Consider the following 18421-nt stretch of genomic DNA (forward strand, 5'->3'; position numbering starts at 1 on the left):
AACGCTCTTATTAAGGCCGCCATTTTGTATTGAAAATTGAAATAAAAAATATTTTTGTATTCCTCAAGACATGTAATAACCCTTGAAATTTTTATATTGATCGATTGATCAGCAGTCACAAAAAAATTCAGCAAAAGAAAAACACCAATTTCAGGCGTTCCCCTGGATAAAATTCCTTAAGTGCTACAACTATTTGAACTCCATTTTCATCCGATTTAATGAAAAAAAATCGATTTTCGAAAATTTCGTAAAATAGACAATGCTTTATCTTTAAATTTTAGTAATGCTGTAATTGATGTCGAGACCTTTCCAACGGTGGGTCGCACGTCGCACTCCTCCGCCGATGTTCCCTTACCTGAGCTAAATAAAATCGTAAATATTTTGACTGGAATGCATTTTCAGTGTTTATGAAGCGACTTTGATGAAATTTTTGTTTATTGTATCTGAGATCGAGACCTTTCGAACGGTAGATCTCATCCGTCCCTACTCCACTCCCAATGTACCCTGACCCTTACTACACACGGCTCTTCGTTATCCGGCACTTCGTTATCCGGGTGACAGCTGCCAAACACTGGCGGTTGATGTATTCAAAATTATTTTTGCTAAACATGAAGTTTCTGCAGTGTGAATTAAAGCATTAATATCATTGTATCGAAGTTTTTAATACATAATTGTGATAAAAAATGGAACATAAGCATACCATGAAGAAAATTCTCTTGTACTTTGTCAGACAGAAAATAAATTCACACAGCACAAAATATAAAAACCGTTGATCATTCAAAAACCTAAATGTCATTTTGTCCCCCAGTCAGCCGGATAACGAAGAGCCGTGTGTATAACAGAATTGACCGGGCTTGTTTATTAACCGATTGAAATCTCCCTTTCGAAAATAATCCAGATTTTATATTTTAGCCGAAACACACCTGCATGGATTCCAACAGCAAAAAAGTCTTGAATAAATCAGAAAAGATTATTCAAGACTAACTGGGACACAGCAAAGAAAGATGCATTTAGAAACACTCCGGTTTTCCGATAATTAGAACCGGAGATATTTTCATTCGAAAAATGAATTTTTAACCCCTTCTTGCTCGGCTCAGACTGGTCGGGATACCTTAAGTTTGATACTAATTGAAAGGCCTTGGGCCCAGCTATAATATACTAAAATTTGAGATCGATCGATGCCATAGGAACTGAGTTATTGAGAAAACAAATCGATATTTAATTAACTCATCGATATTTAACCTTTGCCGAAAACCGCTTGTCGATATCTCTTTTCGTTCTCCCTCTCCAGAAGCGTTTGTACTCCGTACGGGACGTAAATAAAACGATGTTTGGACGATATATAGATATAAATGTCCACTACAATTATGCCGAAATAATTATCAAAATCGGTTTAGCAAGAGTCGAGATAATTAAGTTTATGTAATTTGAAATTTGTTTTTTGACCGTGGCGCATCTAGCATTGGCCGTACGAAGTTCAAATAGTCTACAAAGTTGTAGTGCTTTGCGAGACCTTCAATTTGCGCCCTTACTCGTCAAAATCGGGCAAATAAAACCGGAAATGTGGTGTTTTGAATTTTGTGCACTTTGACCCGTCATATCTCCGGTTCTATTTTAACCGCAACGAACCCACGCCACTTTTTGTAAACTTCATATCCTAGGCTACAACACTCTAAAATTTGATCAACTTGTACAATGGCATGTTTGAGAAAAATGAGTTTGATTTTTGAAATGTTAATTAAAACCGGAGATATAGGCCGGCCAGTTTTCGAACTTTAATCCCTTAATAACTCGGATCAGGGGTTATCAAACGACTTAAGTATTTTTTGGTTGATGGGTATAATAAGCGGTTACAACATACTAAAATTTGCGTCTGATGCACAATGGGGTTTTTGAGTTATTTAACTTAGAAAATTGAAAAAAAAATCTTTAATAATAGGGGGGGGAACGTTACTTAGCTACCCATATATCCGTGATCAGGAAGTGGCGAAACAGATTTTGGCAAAGTTTGGGCCCGATCGGAGGACATGAAATTTTGGTAGGATTTAGGTGAGATTGTTAATTCCTGATCCTGTCGATTTTTTTAAATATAATATCGGTTTCAGAACTGAACCTATTTTAACTGATCCTTTTTACTTGCCGATTAAATTATTTTTTTGTTCATTATATTGAAGTATAAAATTAAAAGATTACTTTGTGATACCAACATGTGCTCTATCGAGGTCAAATACTGCTCCAAAACACCTAATTTGAAATCCTTATTCTACACTTCAATAAATTGTAAACACTCTAATCACTTTTGCCTGAAGCTTGTTGATATCGTTGCACTATGCCACATGTTTCCACCTCCCCAACCATATTTTCCTCTTATCACAAATTCTGTTTATGTTTTCCCACCCCCTGAATTTCTCCTAATCATGCGCCCTGACGTTGTTGTTAAAATCAGGCACAGCTGAGGGGGGATGTTGGTGGCACGAGATGGGAGACAGAGAGACTCCATGCAGAGTTCGGATGCTGGAGAGGCGCAAATGCAGAACACAAATTCAGTCGGAGTTGTGTATTCGAGTCCTCCAGATCCAACATCCTTGGTCTTTTGTCACTTTTTTAGTACTCTGCAATATTCTTTTCTTTGAGAAGGGTGTGAGGGTTTATGGAAAAAATCGGGCGTGGACTGTGAAAAAATCCTCAAAGATAACTTAAAGGCTTATAGTTTATCTAGGGGATTTTTAGGAGGTCTATTTATTGATCATGAGTGGGAATCCTATTGAATTTTGTTGAAAAGTTTATGTGCATAAGGACAAATGGTATCTTGTGATTTTGGGTGAGGTCTAAGAAAACTTCATAAATTATCTCCTGGAATTTCATCCGAAAGGTCTGATGATTGAGAAATAAGGAGAAATTCTGAGATTGTTAGACTTAGAGTTAAGATAAGGAAACTGCCCTATTATGTAATTCACTTGTAGGGGCGTCACAGAGTGAGGGAGTGAAAAGAGGAGTGAGTGGTTGTCTTGTGAAAATGAGGGTGGAAACTTGCTTGTGCATCTCAATTGTGGTGCTATGTGTTTTTGCTGTGGAATATGCCTCAGGATGGCGTTCAGGGACATCAACAAAGTCCTCAAGTGGAAAGAATGAGCTCAATATCGGGCTCATTGCGCCCCATACGAACTTCGGGAAGCGCGAATACCTTCGTGCTGTGAATTCCGCCGTTCTGGCACTCTCAAAAACACGGGGTCAGAAATTGACTTTCCTCAAGGACTATGCCTTCCTACCGGCAAACATTCACTTCGGCATGATGTCCCTTACGCCCAGCCCAACGGCCATACTCGAAACTTTATGCAAAACATTTCTCCAGGTTAGTTTTTTTTAAAAACTATTTATCCAATAGTTTATCTTAGCATAAAATATGGAATTCGATTTAAAAGGACTGAAACTACCATGTGAAAATATAATTAAATAAACTTTTTTTTAAGTCTGCGTAGAGTAAAATTCATAAATAAATTTAATATAACTTTTTCTTAGTTCATTTCAACTTAGATAATGTTTTTTCTAAGTCGTTTAGTAAAAAGTTCAGAAGTAGAAATAAACTCAGTTTTATTGAAATACTTGACTATCGAAGAAAATACAGGTCAAAGCTGAAAGTGAAGTTTCCTTTAAAGCTCCAGTTTCAAAGCTTTTTTCTTTGGAGAAAAGATTAAATTTTCCTTATAAAGATAATACGAAAATGTTTGTTTTATGGCAGAAAATAATATAATTTTGTAATCTGGAAATATGCAAGTGTAACTTTTCGAAATAATTTTTCTGTCAATATTTGTAAATCACGTAAATCATATTCAAAATTATAATTTTAAAAGGATTCACAAATAAACTTAGTTAAAATAATTACAATAAGAAACAATTCAATTGAGTAATATAATTACTTTCCTTTAAGCTTAAGTAAAAAATAGGTTTGAATTTGGAAATCTCGGCAATGCGTAATAGTGTAATACCGTATACAAACCAATTTAAGAGTTTTTTGGACAATTCTTTAAAAAGTCGATAAAAAATGACAAAGTATCCCATGATTTGTCAAATACTCGAATTTATGATTTGGATCTTGGATGTTATTATAAATGAAAAGTACTTTCGCATCATTTACCGTTTACCGGTTCACAACTAATCAGGATTACCATAGCGTCCAAGTGGCTCCCGACTGCCAGGAAACAGCAATTTCACTTCAAGAAGCCTTAAGACCTAGGACATAATTTTAAGAATCTCCTTTGGAGAAAAAGGATTGCAAGTCTACACCAGGGGGCATGACTGCCTTAAGCCCGGTGACTCGGAAGAGCCGTAACTAGAGACCGTAAAAAAAACCGAAAATCAGGCGAAACAGTGGAAGAATTCCCCAGAAAATTCTCATCAGAGTAAATGGATTATTATTATTAATCGTATCGGGATATATCTGTTACAAGTTAATCAAGTTGTCGTATATCCCGTGTTGGAAGAATCTTCTGATCGTAGATCGCCCAGGAACACCTTCCTCGTAGTATGTGTGGATGCTTATTCCATGTTCCCGTAGTTTTTGGGCAGAGGCGGTGCATTTTTCTTACGTTATATCACAGTGAAAATGTCTTTTTTCTAGACATTCAGATCTTTGCACCGGGCGGGACTCGAACTCACCACAACACTGTGAGTCAAGCCGGGGATCGATCCGCCCAAGAGCCAACGGTCTTGCCTATTGCGCCACCGAGATCCTCAGTAAAAGGATAATTTGACCTAATTCAGATTAGGGGTAAGCGCGCTACCTTCGGACGACTCAAGCTTCGGATAATTCAATTTTTTCTCTATGTCCCTTATGGATTTCAGCCATAGCTCTTTTCTGAAAATTTAAGGCATTAGACTAGTTATTAAAGTATAATATTATAATGGGCCAAATTCATTTATAACACATTGAAAAAACTTATTTGTGAAGCATAAATCGTCCGAAGATTGCGCGCTTTCCCCTATTCTCTTCCTCTAGATTCGGTTTTTCAACTGTTTGGAGCCAAATTAATTACTTATCGATTCATTACCGGTACCCAAACTTGCAGAATTCAATTCAGAAATACTCTTTCTATTATCTTTTCATCTTCAACTTTGAAAACCGTTCTTACTGTGTAATCACACTTGCACATTAAAATTTTAATATGATTCACATTAATTGTCTCTGATGAGAGTCCAAATGTGTAATTTGTGTATTTGAATCATTTTATATTTGAAAATTTGATCTATTTGTTGATAAAAAGGTAGACTTGGCCCGCAAAATTTGATATAAATTGATTTATAGCATTAATGCGAAAAATTAATGCGATTTTCTCTTTAATTTTTTAGTGTGAAAAATATTTATGCTTTAGGTAAATTTAAACTCATTATTGCAGGCCAAGTCCACTTCTTTATCAATAAATAGAAAAACCCCAAATATTAAGTGACTCAAAGACACAAATAATATATTTGGACCCTCATAAGCGACAATTAATGTGAATCACATTAAAATTTTAATGTGCAAGTGTGATAACGCCGTTAGGAAGTGTTGAAAGTTAATTTGAAAACCCAAATAAGAAAACAGATTTTTAAGAATATTTATGTAATTTTTAACTAAAATTTTAAGCAATAGCCGTACTCACTATGGCGTTGTTATCTCGTAATCTCCGTAATCTGTTATCTTGTTATAATTTTTCATTTATTAAATGCATTACGAGAACATAACGAGATAACGAGATAACGATATTACAAGATAACAGCGTCATAGTGAGTACGGCTAATGTAAAAGCTTTTTTTTAAATTGTTAGATTTTTTTAAATCAAATTTTAACACAGTTATCTGAATTGTAAACTGGTTTATCCGGGATTCTGTATTGTTCAGATTTCCAAATTTTACCTTTTTAGCTAAAACTATTTGTTTGCATTTTCCTGCTTTATAATGCGTTCGTTATGTCTTAGACAGACACGATTTACCTGGAGATGGCTTATTAAGAAATTTATGAAATGCTCAGAATGATTTTATATAATAAATATGCAATTTTTCCATATTAAAAAATTAGATAAAATACGATTTAAATATTTTGCCAAATATTAAAAGAAAAACAACAATTTAAAATTGATTTCCTATCCCGTTCACAAAATTTGAGCAAAGTTTGGCAAATCGTATCGTCTAGAAATGGTTTTACATGGGCTTAGGGTAAATGTCCTAATTTAAAACCATTTCCAGACCCTTTAACTTTTACAGAAGATTCAGCACATTAAGTTAATTTTTTCTGAAGAAAATTACATAAATTTGCTCCTTGACTCTTATAGAATGTTATTGTTTAATGAAAATTCTTTAGATATAATTTGAAAACCTCTTAAATACAAGAAAAATACGCGAGTGTAAAATGCTTCTATTGGAAACAAATTAATCCAAATAGAGAAAAGTGAAATTTTCTAATTGGAGACAAACAGTGTAACCGCAACGAAAGGCTTCCAAAACCTTGTTGAGTTGCGCTTGAATGTAAGATTTGCTCTTATTCTTGGTGTTTTCTCCTTTTCCATCTGAGACAATAAGAAAATCTCTCAAAAAAAAAAAAAAAAACTCATATTTCTGGTGTTTTCTTGAAGCACTTTCAGTCACTTCAGAAAAACCCTTTTTGTTCACGAAATAAGTAATTATTTCATTTGAAAACTTCACGTACCGTTAACAATATAGATTAACACTTAATTTCACATAATACTGGCAAAGATATTACACAAATGTAAGAAAAAACGAATACACTAGATCCCGGCATTATGCACATTTTCGGGACCGAAAAAAAACGCGCGAAATGGCATTATGCATCGAGAAAATTTGCATACCTACAGGGGCTTTCTTTTGAATAAATTGACCGTTGAACGAATTTCGCGCAAAGTAAAAGTCGATAAAAGTAGTTCAAACAAAAAGATTCAAATGTTTCAACTAATTCAACAATATAAATGCATTAACAAACAGTACATGGCCAGAGTTCTTCAATAAATGGTTAGAATAATAAAAAAAAATACCTTAAAAAAAAGAAATTAAAATTTTGTTCTGAAAAAGTAGCAAAATGTTTTCAAATTTCCCGCGTCGCTCCATAGTATGCATTCAGGCGTATTTCAAAAATGATTTCATAAATTGACTCCCGATGGTAGGCAAATTTGCATAATTGTGTGTGCATAATTCCGTCAGGTGCATAATCCCGAAGGACTTAATGCCGGGACTGAGTGTAAAGAACAATCAGCCTAATTGTGTTTTTCATTAGAAAACATGGTTGATAGATGAAAAATTCGATGGTGAAAAGGTACTTTTAATTTTTATGACAAATTTATAAAGTAAAATTCGTGAATATGAATTGATTTTCACTTTATTTGGAATAAAATTAACTAAATAATGAAACTGAAGTATACAAAATAATAAATAAAAATTTAATAACTACATTTATCATGGGAAAGAATGATGTTTCCATTTGGAGTATCGAAAAGTTTCCATTTGGAACAGGTTTTGAATTAGTTTAATTTACCCTATATAATTATTATCCAGTGTTTTTAATGTATCTAAAAAAACTATATTTTGCTTCAAATTCCTAGTCAAATATTTTACTAATTTTTCGAATATTTTGAATTAAATTTTGCTAAATTCGTTTTTTTTAGGTGAATGTGTCAGCGATTTTGTACATGATGAACTACGAGCAGTACGGAAGGAGCACCGCTTCTGCACAGTATTTTCTCCAACTGGCCGGTTACCTGGGCATTCCAGTGATTTCCTGGAATGCTGATAACTCTGGCCTAGAGAGACGAGCCTCCCAATCAACCCTACAGCTGCAACTGGCACCGAGCATTGAGCACCAAAGTGCTGCAATGTTGAGCATTTTAGAGCGATATAAGTGGCACCAATTTTCTGTAGTGACTTCTCAGATTGCCGGGCACGATGACTTCGTGCAGGCAGTGCGTGAGAGAGTCGCTCAGATGGATCACTTTAAGTTCACCATTCTCAACTCCATCATTGTCACACGGCCAAATGACCTGATGGAGTTGGTGAACAGTGAAGCGCGCGTTATGCTCTTGTATGCCACAAAAAGTGAAGCTATTGACATCCTTCATGCAGCTCAAGATCTCAAGCTCACTGGAGAGAATTATGTCTGGGTAGTAACTCAGAGTGTCATTGAGAATACCCAGACTCATCCTCAGTTCCCCGTTGGAATGCTTGGGGTGCATTTTGACACCTCAAGCGCCCAATTAGTCAATGAGATTGCAACTGCCATTAAAGTCTTTGCCTATGGCGTGGAATACTACCTCACTGATCCGGCAAATCATGGCAGGAAGCTCAACACTCATATGCTTTCCTGCGAGAATGAAGGACAAGCTCGCTGGGACAATGGAGAAATGTAAGATAAATATTCTTGAATTGTAATTTTTGTAAAATGAAACCTTAAAATCCCTTAAATAACTTTCCATGGGAAGCGTCTTAAGAAATTTCTTTATATTGACATCTCAATATTCAAATGTTTGAACGAAAATGTTTTAACAAAATATCTAATTCTTAGAAAAAATTCCAATTAGAAAAAATAATGGGATAGGGTAAGTGTGCCAAATTTCGGCATAGTTGCATGCAAGCGTCAAAGTTTCAAGTTTGAAATGTAATATTTTAAATACAAATTGATTATTTTATTCTTTCTTTTGTATAACAGTGTTGCTTGGAACCTTGTAAAGAGTTTACCGTCTTTATTTACTCTAAAATCATTCTAAATACATTTTAAAATGAATAAAAATATAGACATAGCTTTGGTGCCCAATTTCGGCCACCTTCATTCTCATAGTTCCTTGCTCTTCGGGAATTCTTCCAATATATTTTCACGTCATCTCGTTTGTCGATGCTACATTTTTTATTATTCTTTTGCATTGTATAATCTCTAGAGTACGTAAAATCTAAAAGTTCATGGAAATTCGAGGAACAAAAAAGGTGGCCGAAATTGCAAGCTGGCCGGAATTTGGCACACTTACCCTAACTTATAAATTTGTGAAAGGAAAAGAATAAAATGCCAACATTTAATTGTTTTAATTTGAATAATTCATATGACTTTTGGGAACTTTTGCTATTTAAAACACTACTCAAAAATTTTCAATTAAACATTTGAATAAAATATGAGATAAAATTGGACGAGTTTATAAACTTTCTGAATGCAAGTGTGAGTACTATAAAGTTGTTATTTAATTGTTTTGTTGTTTAATTGTTCGTCAAAATTTGCCGTAAAAAAATTTAATTTTCCCACTCAATTTTGCGATAAATCACGTAAAATATTTTTTAAAATAATTTTATGTTTTATAACAAATTTAATTTTTAGAATATGTCACATGATGCACTAGAGATACATGTTTTGGGAGCTATTTTTTGGTATATTAATTCCTAAAATGATTCACGCCAACTTTTTGCAACGTTCTAATTTCTTGAGATCACCTCTAGTGCTGCACAAATTGCAATATTCATCATATTTGTTTTATTTTGCAGAGAATAATAGAATATGCTTCATGTTCATGAGCCATTAATTAGATATTTAGGATTAAATTATATAAGATTCTTATGCAATTTATTTATTTTTTGTTTAAGTTCTTCTTTGCCTTGAATTTGAGGTAAAGAAAGATCAATATAATTTTAGCACTTTGTTATTTTGAAAGAAAGAAATATCTTGATTTATTGTATATAAATTATTTCTTATCATTAAGTTATTTATTTATAGGTTTGTGCTTTAAATCTTATGAAGAAAGTTCGTAAAAGTTCGTAAAAGCTTGTACTTTTTTTCTCAAACATTGTTCGTAAATTGATCACTTGACGAGTATTTTTTGTACTTTTATAAACATTTGTTCGTAAATGGTCTTAAACACACAAAAAATGTTTGTAAAATTTTGTCATTTGTTCGTAAATGTTCGTAAAATGTTCGTCAGGAAAACAAAATTTTACGAACATTTTTTGTGTGTTTACGAACATTTACGAACAAATATTCGGAAAAGTACAAAAAATGCTCGTCAAGTTATCAATTTACGAACAATGTTTGTGAAAGAAGTACAAACTTTTACGAACTTGTTTGTGGGTTATACGATTTACGAGCATTTTGTAAGACCCCAATAGGAATTCACAAACATTTACGAACATTTTTACAAAATATTTTTTTCTTCGCTGTATTCTTTAAACTTGGCCCTTTCTGATAATCAGTAGGGTGGAGTAACCACTTATCGCCACTTTTAGGAAAAAATGAAATGAATTGCATTATAACTTTTGACCCCTTATTATCAGATAACTCAAATTTGACAAAAAGCTACTTAGATATATTGGCTCTAGATTCTTTAAAACAATTGTCCTACAATTTAACGCGGGAGTACCTAAAAAACTGGTTTTTATTAACAATGCAAAAATAACCACTTCGTCGCCACTTTTTACCACTTTTCGCCAGTTTTGTAACCACTTCTCGCCACCTACTCGGAAAGGTTCAAACACGATTATCTAGAGCAATATTATGCACAGAATACATTCAGCTTTTCTTTTTCCTCATGATCACCTTATTATTACTCACATTAAATTATTTTTCCTCACTTTTGTTTGAGAAATCAAATTATTAAACTATTGCAGAAAGTAAACAAAGTAGATTTGACAACTGAGAATCTATGAAGTGAAGTTAGCGTCGCCTATTGAAAAGCTATGGCGACAGGTAGTGAATCAATTCCAGAATATTACCACTTTCCGCCATGGCTAATTTTTACATAAAAATTATATAAAATGAAATATTAACTAACTAAATACAAATATTATCTATTCCACAAGTGTTTGATGAATATTTAATAGACAAAATAAATTTTGGAACATTTTGCTTGATGAAAATTTGATGACACTTACTATATTTGGTAAGAAATATTAGATTCGATGCACTTGCTTAAAATATTCCTCTAAAAAATGCTCAAACATTTAAATTCAAAACAAAAAATTAGTGTTTTTCGACTCTATACGTAGCAGCAATAAAAATACAAGTAACTTTGCGGCTTATTTATTTCATAAATCGTGAAAAATAGCGATTTCAATATACGTGGTGAGAAGTGGGGCAGTGGCGAGAAGTGGTGATTCCACCCTACTTGTTCTGGTTGGGCTAAGCAACACTGTGCCAATTTCAAAGGAGGCAAAAATTGGGTGTACGAAAGTATTTGGTCCAAGAATGTCTCATCATGCTATTTTCGGAGAAACCATTTATTGCCAGAGGTGACACAAAAATGTAGCTATCGAGAACTAGTATTTTGAATAAGTTTTTTTTTCAATTTTCTTCTGAAATTTTTCATATTTCTTTGATCAAAATGAAAGAGGAGGGGGAAAAATAAAGAGATTAGTTTCGAGATAATGTCATTTGAGGAGGGGTCATCGATAATCGGAGGTTGATATCTCTTACCGTTTAAATTCTATATGGGTCAAAAGACTGAAAATGGCGCATTTCAAGTTGAGGACCTAGTATTTAGCGCAGTTTCCTCGGTAATTGTCATGCTGTCCATAACTATAAAAACATAGAGGGAGCTTATGCAGCTTCGTACGGATAATGATGTCCAAGATTTAAGATTTTTTTACTGAATGCCAAACAAAACGAATCAATTATACCACTATGCCAAAAAATCATTTAATTATAAGGTTCGTAATTCCCGCCTCACAAAATTCCTGGAAACTTTTTGATTTTCCTCCGTTTAGGAAAATTAAAATTTAGTGGCGAATTTTACATAGTTTCCCTGGTTTGGTTAGCTCCGTACAAATTTTTTCCACTTATGTACGCCTAATTTTCTCCGGAAACATAAACCGGACACAAAAATTTGAAAATCACTGTTTAGATGGAACTTTTATCTGCTTGCTTTCACCGTTTATTGGTGAAAGTTTTGGTCAGTAAATTAGCAGTTTGATTAGTAAGGAAATCTAATATCTAATAGGTCAGTTAATAAATAAAATAGTTAGGAATAGACCAAATTTTCACCTTGAAGATAGTTGATAATTTCTTAAATATTCCTTTCCCAAGAATTGATGTGATGTGTAATAAAAATTTAAGATTTCCTGTTTATTTTTCTACTGACCAAAATACTTTTTTACTGATCAGTTTTGCCAAAATACTGCTAATCTTTTATAGTCTTTTAAAAATCCGAATTCTAGGTTTATATGCGAGACTTCTTTTCATTCAAATTTTGTATAATTTTTAAACCTTGAATCAAAGCTTCATTTAAATTTTATATTAAAAAAAAAAGAAATTTTATCGCAAAATTAGAGAAATAACAAATAGCAGACAAATAATTCATGTTGAAGAACAAATCACTTAGCTTAGATGGCTTTAGTTACACCAATTTCTTTATTTATTTATCAGTCTTCACTATTAAAAAAACAATAACTAAAATAAAATGCTGATTGTGAATTATCTAATTTGTTTGTTCAATATGATCAAATAATTTAGAGAATTTTTCTTCATAAAAAATTACTTTAAATAAATTGATCATGTCGAACAGACAATAGATCACAAAAAACTAAATTAATTTTTTAACAGATTTTTCAAGTATCTTCGGAATGTGTCCATGGAGGGGGACCTCAACAAACCGAACATTGAATTTACCGCTGATGGAGATCTCAAATCAACTGAGCTGAAAATAATGAATCTTAGACCCAGTGTCAACACAAAAGGACTCGTTTGGGAAGAAATTGGAGTTTGGAAGTCCTGGGCAACACAGAAACTCGATATCAGAGATATTGCCTGGCCAGGAAATTCTCATGCGCCTCCGCAAGGAGTTCCTGAAAAGTTTCACTTAAAGGTAGAATATTGGTGTCAGAAGTGGGATCAAACTATCGGGTTTACCGTTTGAATTCTTTATTAGATTACATTTTTGGAGGAAGCACCTTACATCAATTTATCTCCTGCGGATCCCGTTAGCGGAAGATGCCTTATGGACAGGGGTGTCCTGTGCAGGATTGCTTCTGATCAGGACATGGCTGATGTTGATGTGGCTCAAGCGCACAAAAACAGCTCTTTTTACCAATGCTGCAGTGGCTTCTGTATCGATTTACTGGAGAAATTCGCAGAGGAATTGGGATTCACGTACGAATTGGTTAGAGTTGAGGATGGGCGATGGGGAACTCTGGTTAATGGCAAATGGAATGGATTGATAGCGGATCTTGTGAACAGGAAAACTGACATGGTTCTCACATCTCTAATGATCAATGCTGAACGTGAGGCTGTTGTGGATTTCAGTGAACCCTTCATGGAGACAGGAATTGCAATTGTTGTGGCCAAGAGAACAGGAATAATCTCCCCAACAGCCTTTCTAGAGCCTTTCGACACAGCCTCATGGATGCTGGTGGGAATTGTTGCAATTCAAGCAGCAACCTTCATGATCTTCTTCTTCGAATGGCTCTCGCCCAGTGGTTATGACATGAAGCTCTCAGTGCAAACCACAGGCTCAGTTATGCCCTATCGATTCTCCCTTTTCCGAACTTACTGGCTGGTCTGGGCTGTGCTCTTCCAGGCTGCTGTTCACGTAGACTCTCCCAGAGGATTTACTGCCAGAGCCATGACTAATGTCTGGGCCATGTTTGCTGTGGTCTTCTTGGCTATCTACACTGCCAATTTGGCCGCTTTTATGATCACCCGTGAGGAGTTTCACGAATTCACTGGACTCGATGATACTAGACTTTCCCATCCCTTCTCTCACAAACCTGTCTTCAAATTTGGCACTATCCCCTGGAGTCACACGGATTCCACGATTCGCAAATACTTCCCAGAGATGCATTACTACATGTCACAGTGAGTATCAAATTATTGTTTTTTTTTTCAGCAGTCTGGGCAGTATTTTGGTAAAAATAGTAAAGACTAGTTGGGACTACATATTCCAATCACGGTTAAGCGAGAACAGAAAACCCGGTTAATCGTTTTTCGGAACGGTTTTGAAAGCTATTTTGACCGTTTTGTACACAAGATGATAAAGCAGTAGTGTAAATTAAGCTAATTCAAAACCTGTTCTAAATGGAAATTTTTCGCTACTCCAAATGGAAACGTCAATGTTTTCATGATAAAAACAGTACTAAATTACTATATTTATATATTTTCTATACCTCAGTTTCATTATTTTGTTAATTTTGCTCGCTGCAAATAAAGCGAAAATCTATTCATATTCACAAATTTTAATTTGATAATTTCTCAGAAAATTTAAAAGTGTACCTTTTCACCATCGAATTTTTCATCGATTGTTCCAATGAAAAACACAATGAGGTGACTGTTATTTATTCGTTTTGTTTAACATTTATGTCATATTTCTGGCTAATTTTAGTTAAATTAAGTGCTAATTTTTATTGTTAACGGTACGTGAAGTTTTCAAATGAAATAATTACTTATTTCGTGAACAAAAAGGGTTTTTCTGAAGTGACTGAAAGTGCTTCAATAGGAAACCCCGGAAATATGATTTTTTTTGGAGAGATTTACTTATTGTTTTAGATGGGAAAGGAGAAAAGACCAGGAATAAGAACAAATCCTGCACTCAAGAGTAACTCAACAAGGTTTTGGAAGCCTTTCGTCGCGGTTTCACTTACACTGTTTGTCTCCAATTAGAAACTACCCCTTGTCTCCATTTGGATTAATTTGTTTCCAATAGAAGCATTTTACACTCGCATTTTACGCAAATTTTACCGATCTAAAAGATATGCCGGAGGCATAAGAGAATATTTCCACCTCCTAAATGTTGTAAGTTTTCGGCAATATGTTCTACAAAATTAAATTCTTTAGGAAACTTTCCAACTTTGGAAATTTGTTTTCGTTATTCTATCTGTGCCTTTAAGGGTCAAGAACAATCGGTCGGAATTCACTTTAATCGTCCCCTGTTGAAATTGGGTTTTTAATTAACCGGTTTTGAAGTCTCCAAAAACAAAATTGAAAATTTCAATACCTTTCAATTAAATCCGAATATTACCAAATTAGTTGAGGCCATACAGAGTAGTTTAACCAGAATAGTTCGACTTAAAAAAAAAGGGCGAATTTTCTAGTCATTAGGGGAGACTGGGGCAAAAAGTCACAAATCGAAAAATTCAAAATTCAATATCTTCCGAGGTAAAAAAGATAGCGACTCAAATTTTTTTCTATAGATAGCATCCATAGACCTTCTTCAATGTCGTAAGTTTCTTAGAATTCAAACAAGGAATTTAGAAAATAAAAAATATCGAAATTTTTAGCCCTATTTTTGAAATATTTTCCTTGCAGAAGATAACAATTATTACCTATTTATTTTCCAAAATTGATGCCCTGTTGAATATTTTCTAAATAATTTGGATTATTTGAATACGAATCCGCTATCTATTTTAGAATTTCACAAAAGTTCTTTTCTCCAGAAATCCTTTTATTAAAAAATGGCCACTTGGGGTAAAAAGTAACAAAAGGTATAGATCAGAAAGTAACAAAAAGCGAAGCAATTTCTGATGTCTCACGGCGAAGAGAAACGTCATTATCATATCACGCCGCTTATGCATATCACACAAAGAAATGTTCGTAAAATTTTGTCATTTCTTCGTATTTGTAAATTTTTGTTTGTCTGGCAAAAGTTTACGAACAAATACGAACAAATGACAAAATTTTACGAACATTTTTTGTGCGTTTACGAACATTTACGAACAAATGTTTGTAGAAATACAAAAAATGTTCGTCAAATGATCATTTTACGAACAACATTTGTGAAAAAAGTCCTAATTTTACGAACTTGTTTATGGGTTATACGATTCATGAGCATTTCGTAAGTTTGCCATAGGATTTCACAAACATTTACGAACAATTTTACAAAATATTTTTTTCTGTGTAATTATGAAATTATTGAGAAATCTTTCCCAATAATAACCTATTTCCTCATCAGATACAATAAAACCAGCGTTGCTGAAGGAGTAGCTTCAGTGCTTAACAGCAAACTCAATGCTTTTATCTACGATGGAACAGTTCTGGACTACCTCGTAGCCCAAGATGAGGATTGTCGTTTATTAACCGTTGGAAGTTGGTACGCAATGACTGGATATGGCCTTGCCTTTAGTAGGAATTCAAAGTACGTTGAAATGTTCAACAAACGACTCTTAGAATTCCGTGCTAATGGGGATCTTGAACGTCTTCGAAGGTACAAAATGAATTTTATTATCCATAAACATTGATTAAATTAATGAAAATAATTTTTTTTAAGATATTGGATGACGGGGACTTGTCGTCAGGGAAGACAAGAGCACAAATCATCAGATCCATTGGCTCTTGAGCAATTCTTATCTGCTTTTCTCCTCCTAATGGCTGGGATTCTTTTAGCAGGTAAGTTATTAGGATAAGGTATTGTAAATACAACGCCTCTACACTGAGAAAAAAAAGGGTGCGATTAACTTTTTTTCCACGTAACTTTAACACTTTTTAGGTGTAAAAATATATCAACATTTTTTAATGTTAATTTTACACCTTTTTAAGGATAAAATTAACATGAAAAAGGGTAAATTTAACCCCCAATACACCTAAAAAGGGTAATATTTACACCGATTTCTGATCAATAATGCAGGGTAAAATTAACATTTCCGGAATGTTATTTTAACTTTTTTGGATTTCTCTCAGTGTAGCAGTAATCAGACGAAAGAATTAATGTTCTGAGAAGTTGTAGTACTTTAAGGACGATTAAATACAAAAAAAATATTTCTAGCTCTCCTCCTGGCCTTGGAGCATGTCTACTTTAAATATTTCCGCAAGCGTTTGGCAAAGTCTGACGGTGGAGGATGTTGCGCCCTTATTTCACTTTCCATGGGAAAATCTCTAACATTCCGTGGTGCAGTATTTGAGGCACAGGAAATTATACGGAAACACCGATGCAGTGATCCAATTTGCGATACTCATTTGTGGAAGGTTAAACATGAATTGGATATGGCAAGATTGAGAATTCGACAGCTGGAAAAAACTATGGATCATCATGGCATAAAACCGCCTCAGATAAAGTAATTCTGGTGAATTTTTCTCTTGAAAATCTTTCTTGATTTTTCTAACGCTCACTCTTTGGCTTCTCTTTTAGACTGTCCTCAGCATCTGACCTAATTGATGCAGCCTACAAAGAGAACCGTTTTCGTCCTCCTTTACTGGGTAATTTAAGCCTTGGTGGAAGTGATCAGAATCTCTTTAGATGGTCTTACAAAACAGAAATTGCCGAAATGGAAACCGTACTCTAAACTTCTCAAAATCTTTCCCTTTGGAAAAAAAAACTTTGCACAAAAAGTCCTTTTTCTTTTTTTTTTTACTTTAATCACAATCAACACCACTGAGCGCTTCCAGGAAATGAAAAAAAGGTGAATTTGAAGTCTGCTTAAGTTCCCGACATAATATTGGTGAATCAAAATCACAAAAAAACACCCAAAATATTACTTCTTTCTTAAATGTCTTAAAGTTATCATTAAACATTTTTAACGGTATTGATGGCTAACACGATGTGAATTAATGTTACTTGCATTTGACCAGCAATTTGTCGGTTTCATTAAATAATTTCCCTCATCCCATGGAGATTGTGTCCAGAAGCCAATATTGTCGTGAAAAAAAAAAAGATTTAGAAAGAGCAATGAGCTCAATGTAGTCTAGTTGTTTAACACAATTCACAATGTGCAGAAAAAAAAGCTAAACCAAAAAATGAATGTTAACTCAGAAGAAACATGTTAGTGTAATGATTTTCTAGTAGTAGTCACTTTTAGATGCCAGAAAACCCTAAGAAATATTAACGAAAAAAGTTGTCTACGTAATAATTTGTTACATTTGTTACTATTTTTAAAAAATACCAAACAAATACTATATACTCAAAGAATGTTAACAGACTTATCAATTGATGGGCGGAATATCAGATTATGAGCATTTAGGATTGGAAATTAAATAACTAAAGGAAATGTGAATTAAAATATACTATGAATAAAGTAATTGTAGTGGAATATTGTGTTTCTCTTCTGTGAATTAAAGAGGTGCATAAAAAAGAGGTCATCAAAATATATTACGAGATGTTCGAACCTCGCGAGTTTGATAATAAAATGGTAACTACTCTTCATCCTGAACATTGATGTCACTTTTTATAATCCAAAGCCAGTGATAAGCCTAGATCAGCTTATAGAGGTACGATTCCTTCATTGCAAATTTGAATTGTGGGTTACTCGAACGATATTTATACATAAATATTGCAAATTTCGTTTAAAATTCATAAACTGGTAACATATTATCGTTATTAATAAAGAAAATTGGATGAGAAATGCATAAAAGTACTGAAAATCTTTAAAGTTGATTTTCTCTTATGTTTCTTAATAATTGTCACTCCGCAATATATTTTAAAAACAGGACACTTTTCCGTACTTTTTAAAATATGGGTGCGATGAGTTACCAGTTATTGAAAAATAT

The 18421-nt window shown here is 33.7% G+C and overlaps 1 protein-coding gene across 2 annotated transcripts; it reads left to right on the top strand.

Annotated features, from left to right (window-relative positions):
- Positions 1–2521: 2521 nt before the first annotated feature.
- On the top strand, positions 2522–17964 carry LOC129805891 (glutamate receptor ionotropic, NMDA 2B). 2 transcript variants are annotated; one of them, XM_055854128.1, is made up of 8 exons: positions 2522–3352; positions 7653–8386; positions 12554–12815; positions 12879–13804; positions 15894–16145; positions 16209–16327; positions 16704–16992; positions 17067–17964. In XM_055854128.1, the coding sequence occupies exons 1-8, from the start codon at positions 3017–3019 to the stop codon at positions 17218–17220; spliced, it is 3072 nt and encodes a 1023-aa protein (XP_055710103.1). In that variant the 5' UTR covers positions 2522–3016; the 3' UTR covers positions 17221–17964. The 2 variants fall into 2 exon arrangements, with proteins under 2 accessions (XP_055710103.1, XP_055710104.1); XM_055854129.1 differs by having other exon boundaries at positions 2525–3352; positions 16704–17001; positions 17067–17123.
- Positions 17965–18421: the final 457 nt, after the last annotated feature.

Source organism: Phlebotomus papatasi, chromosome 3, assembly GCF_024763615.1.
Source record: "Phlebotomus papatasi isolate M1 chromosome 3, Ppap_2.1, whole genome shotgun sequence".
NCBI classification, from domain to species: domain Eukaryota; kingdom Metazoa; phylum Arthropoda; class Insecta; order Diptera; family Psychodidae; genus Phlebotomus; species Phlebotomus papatasi.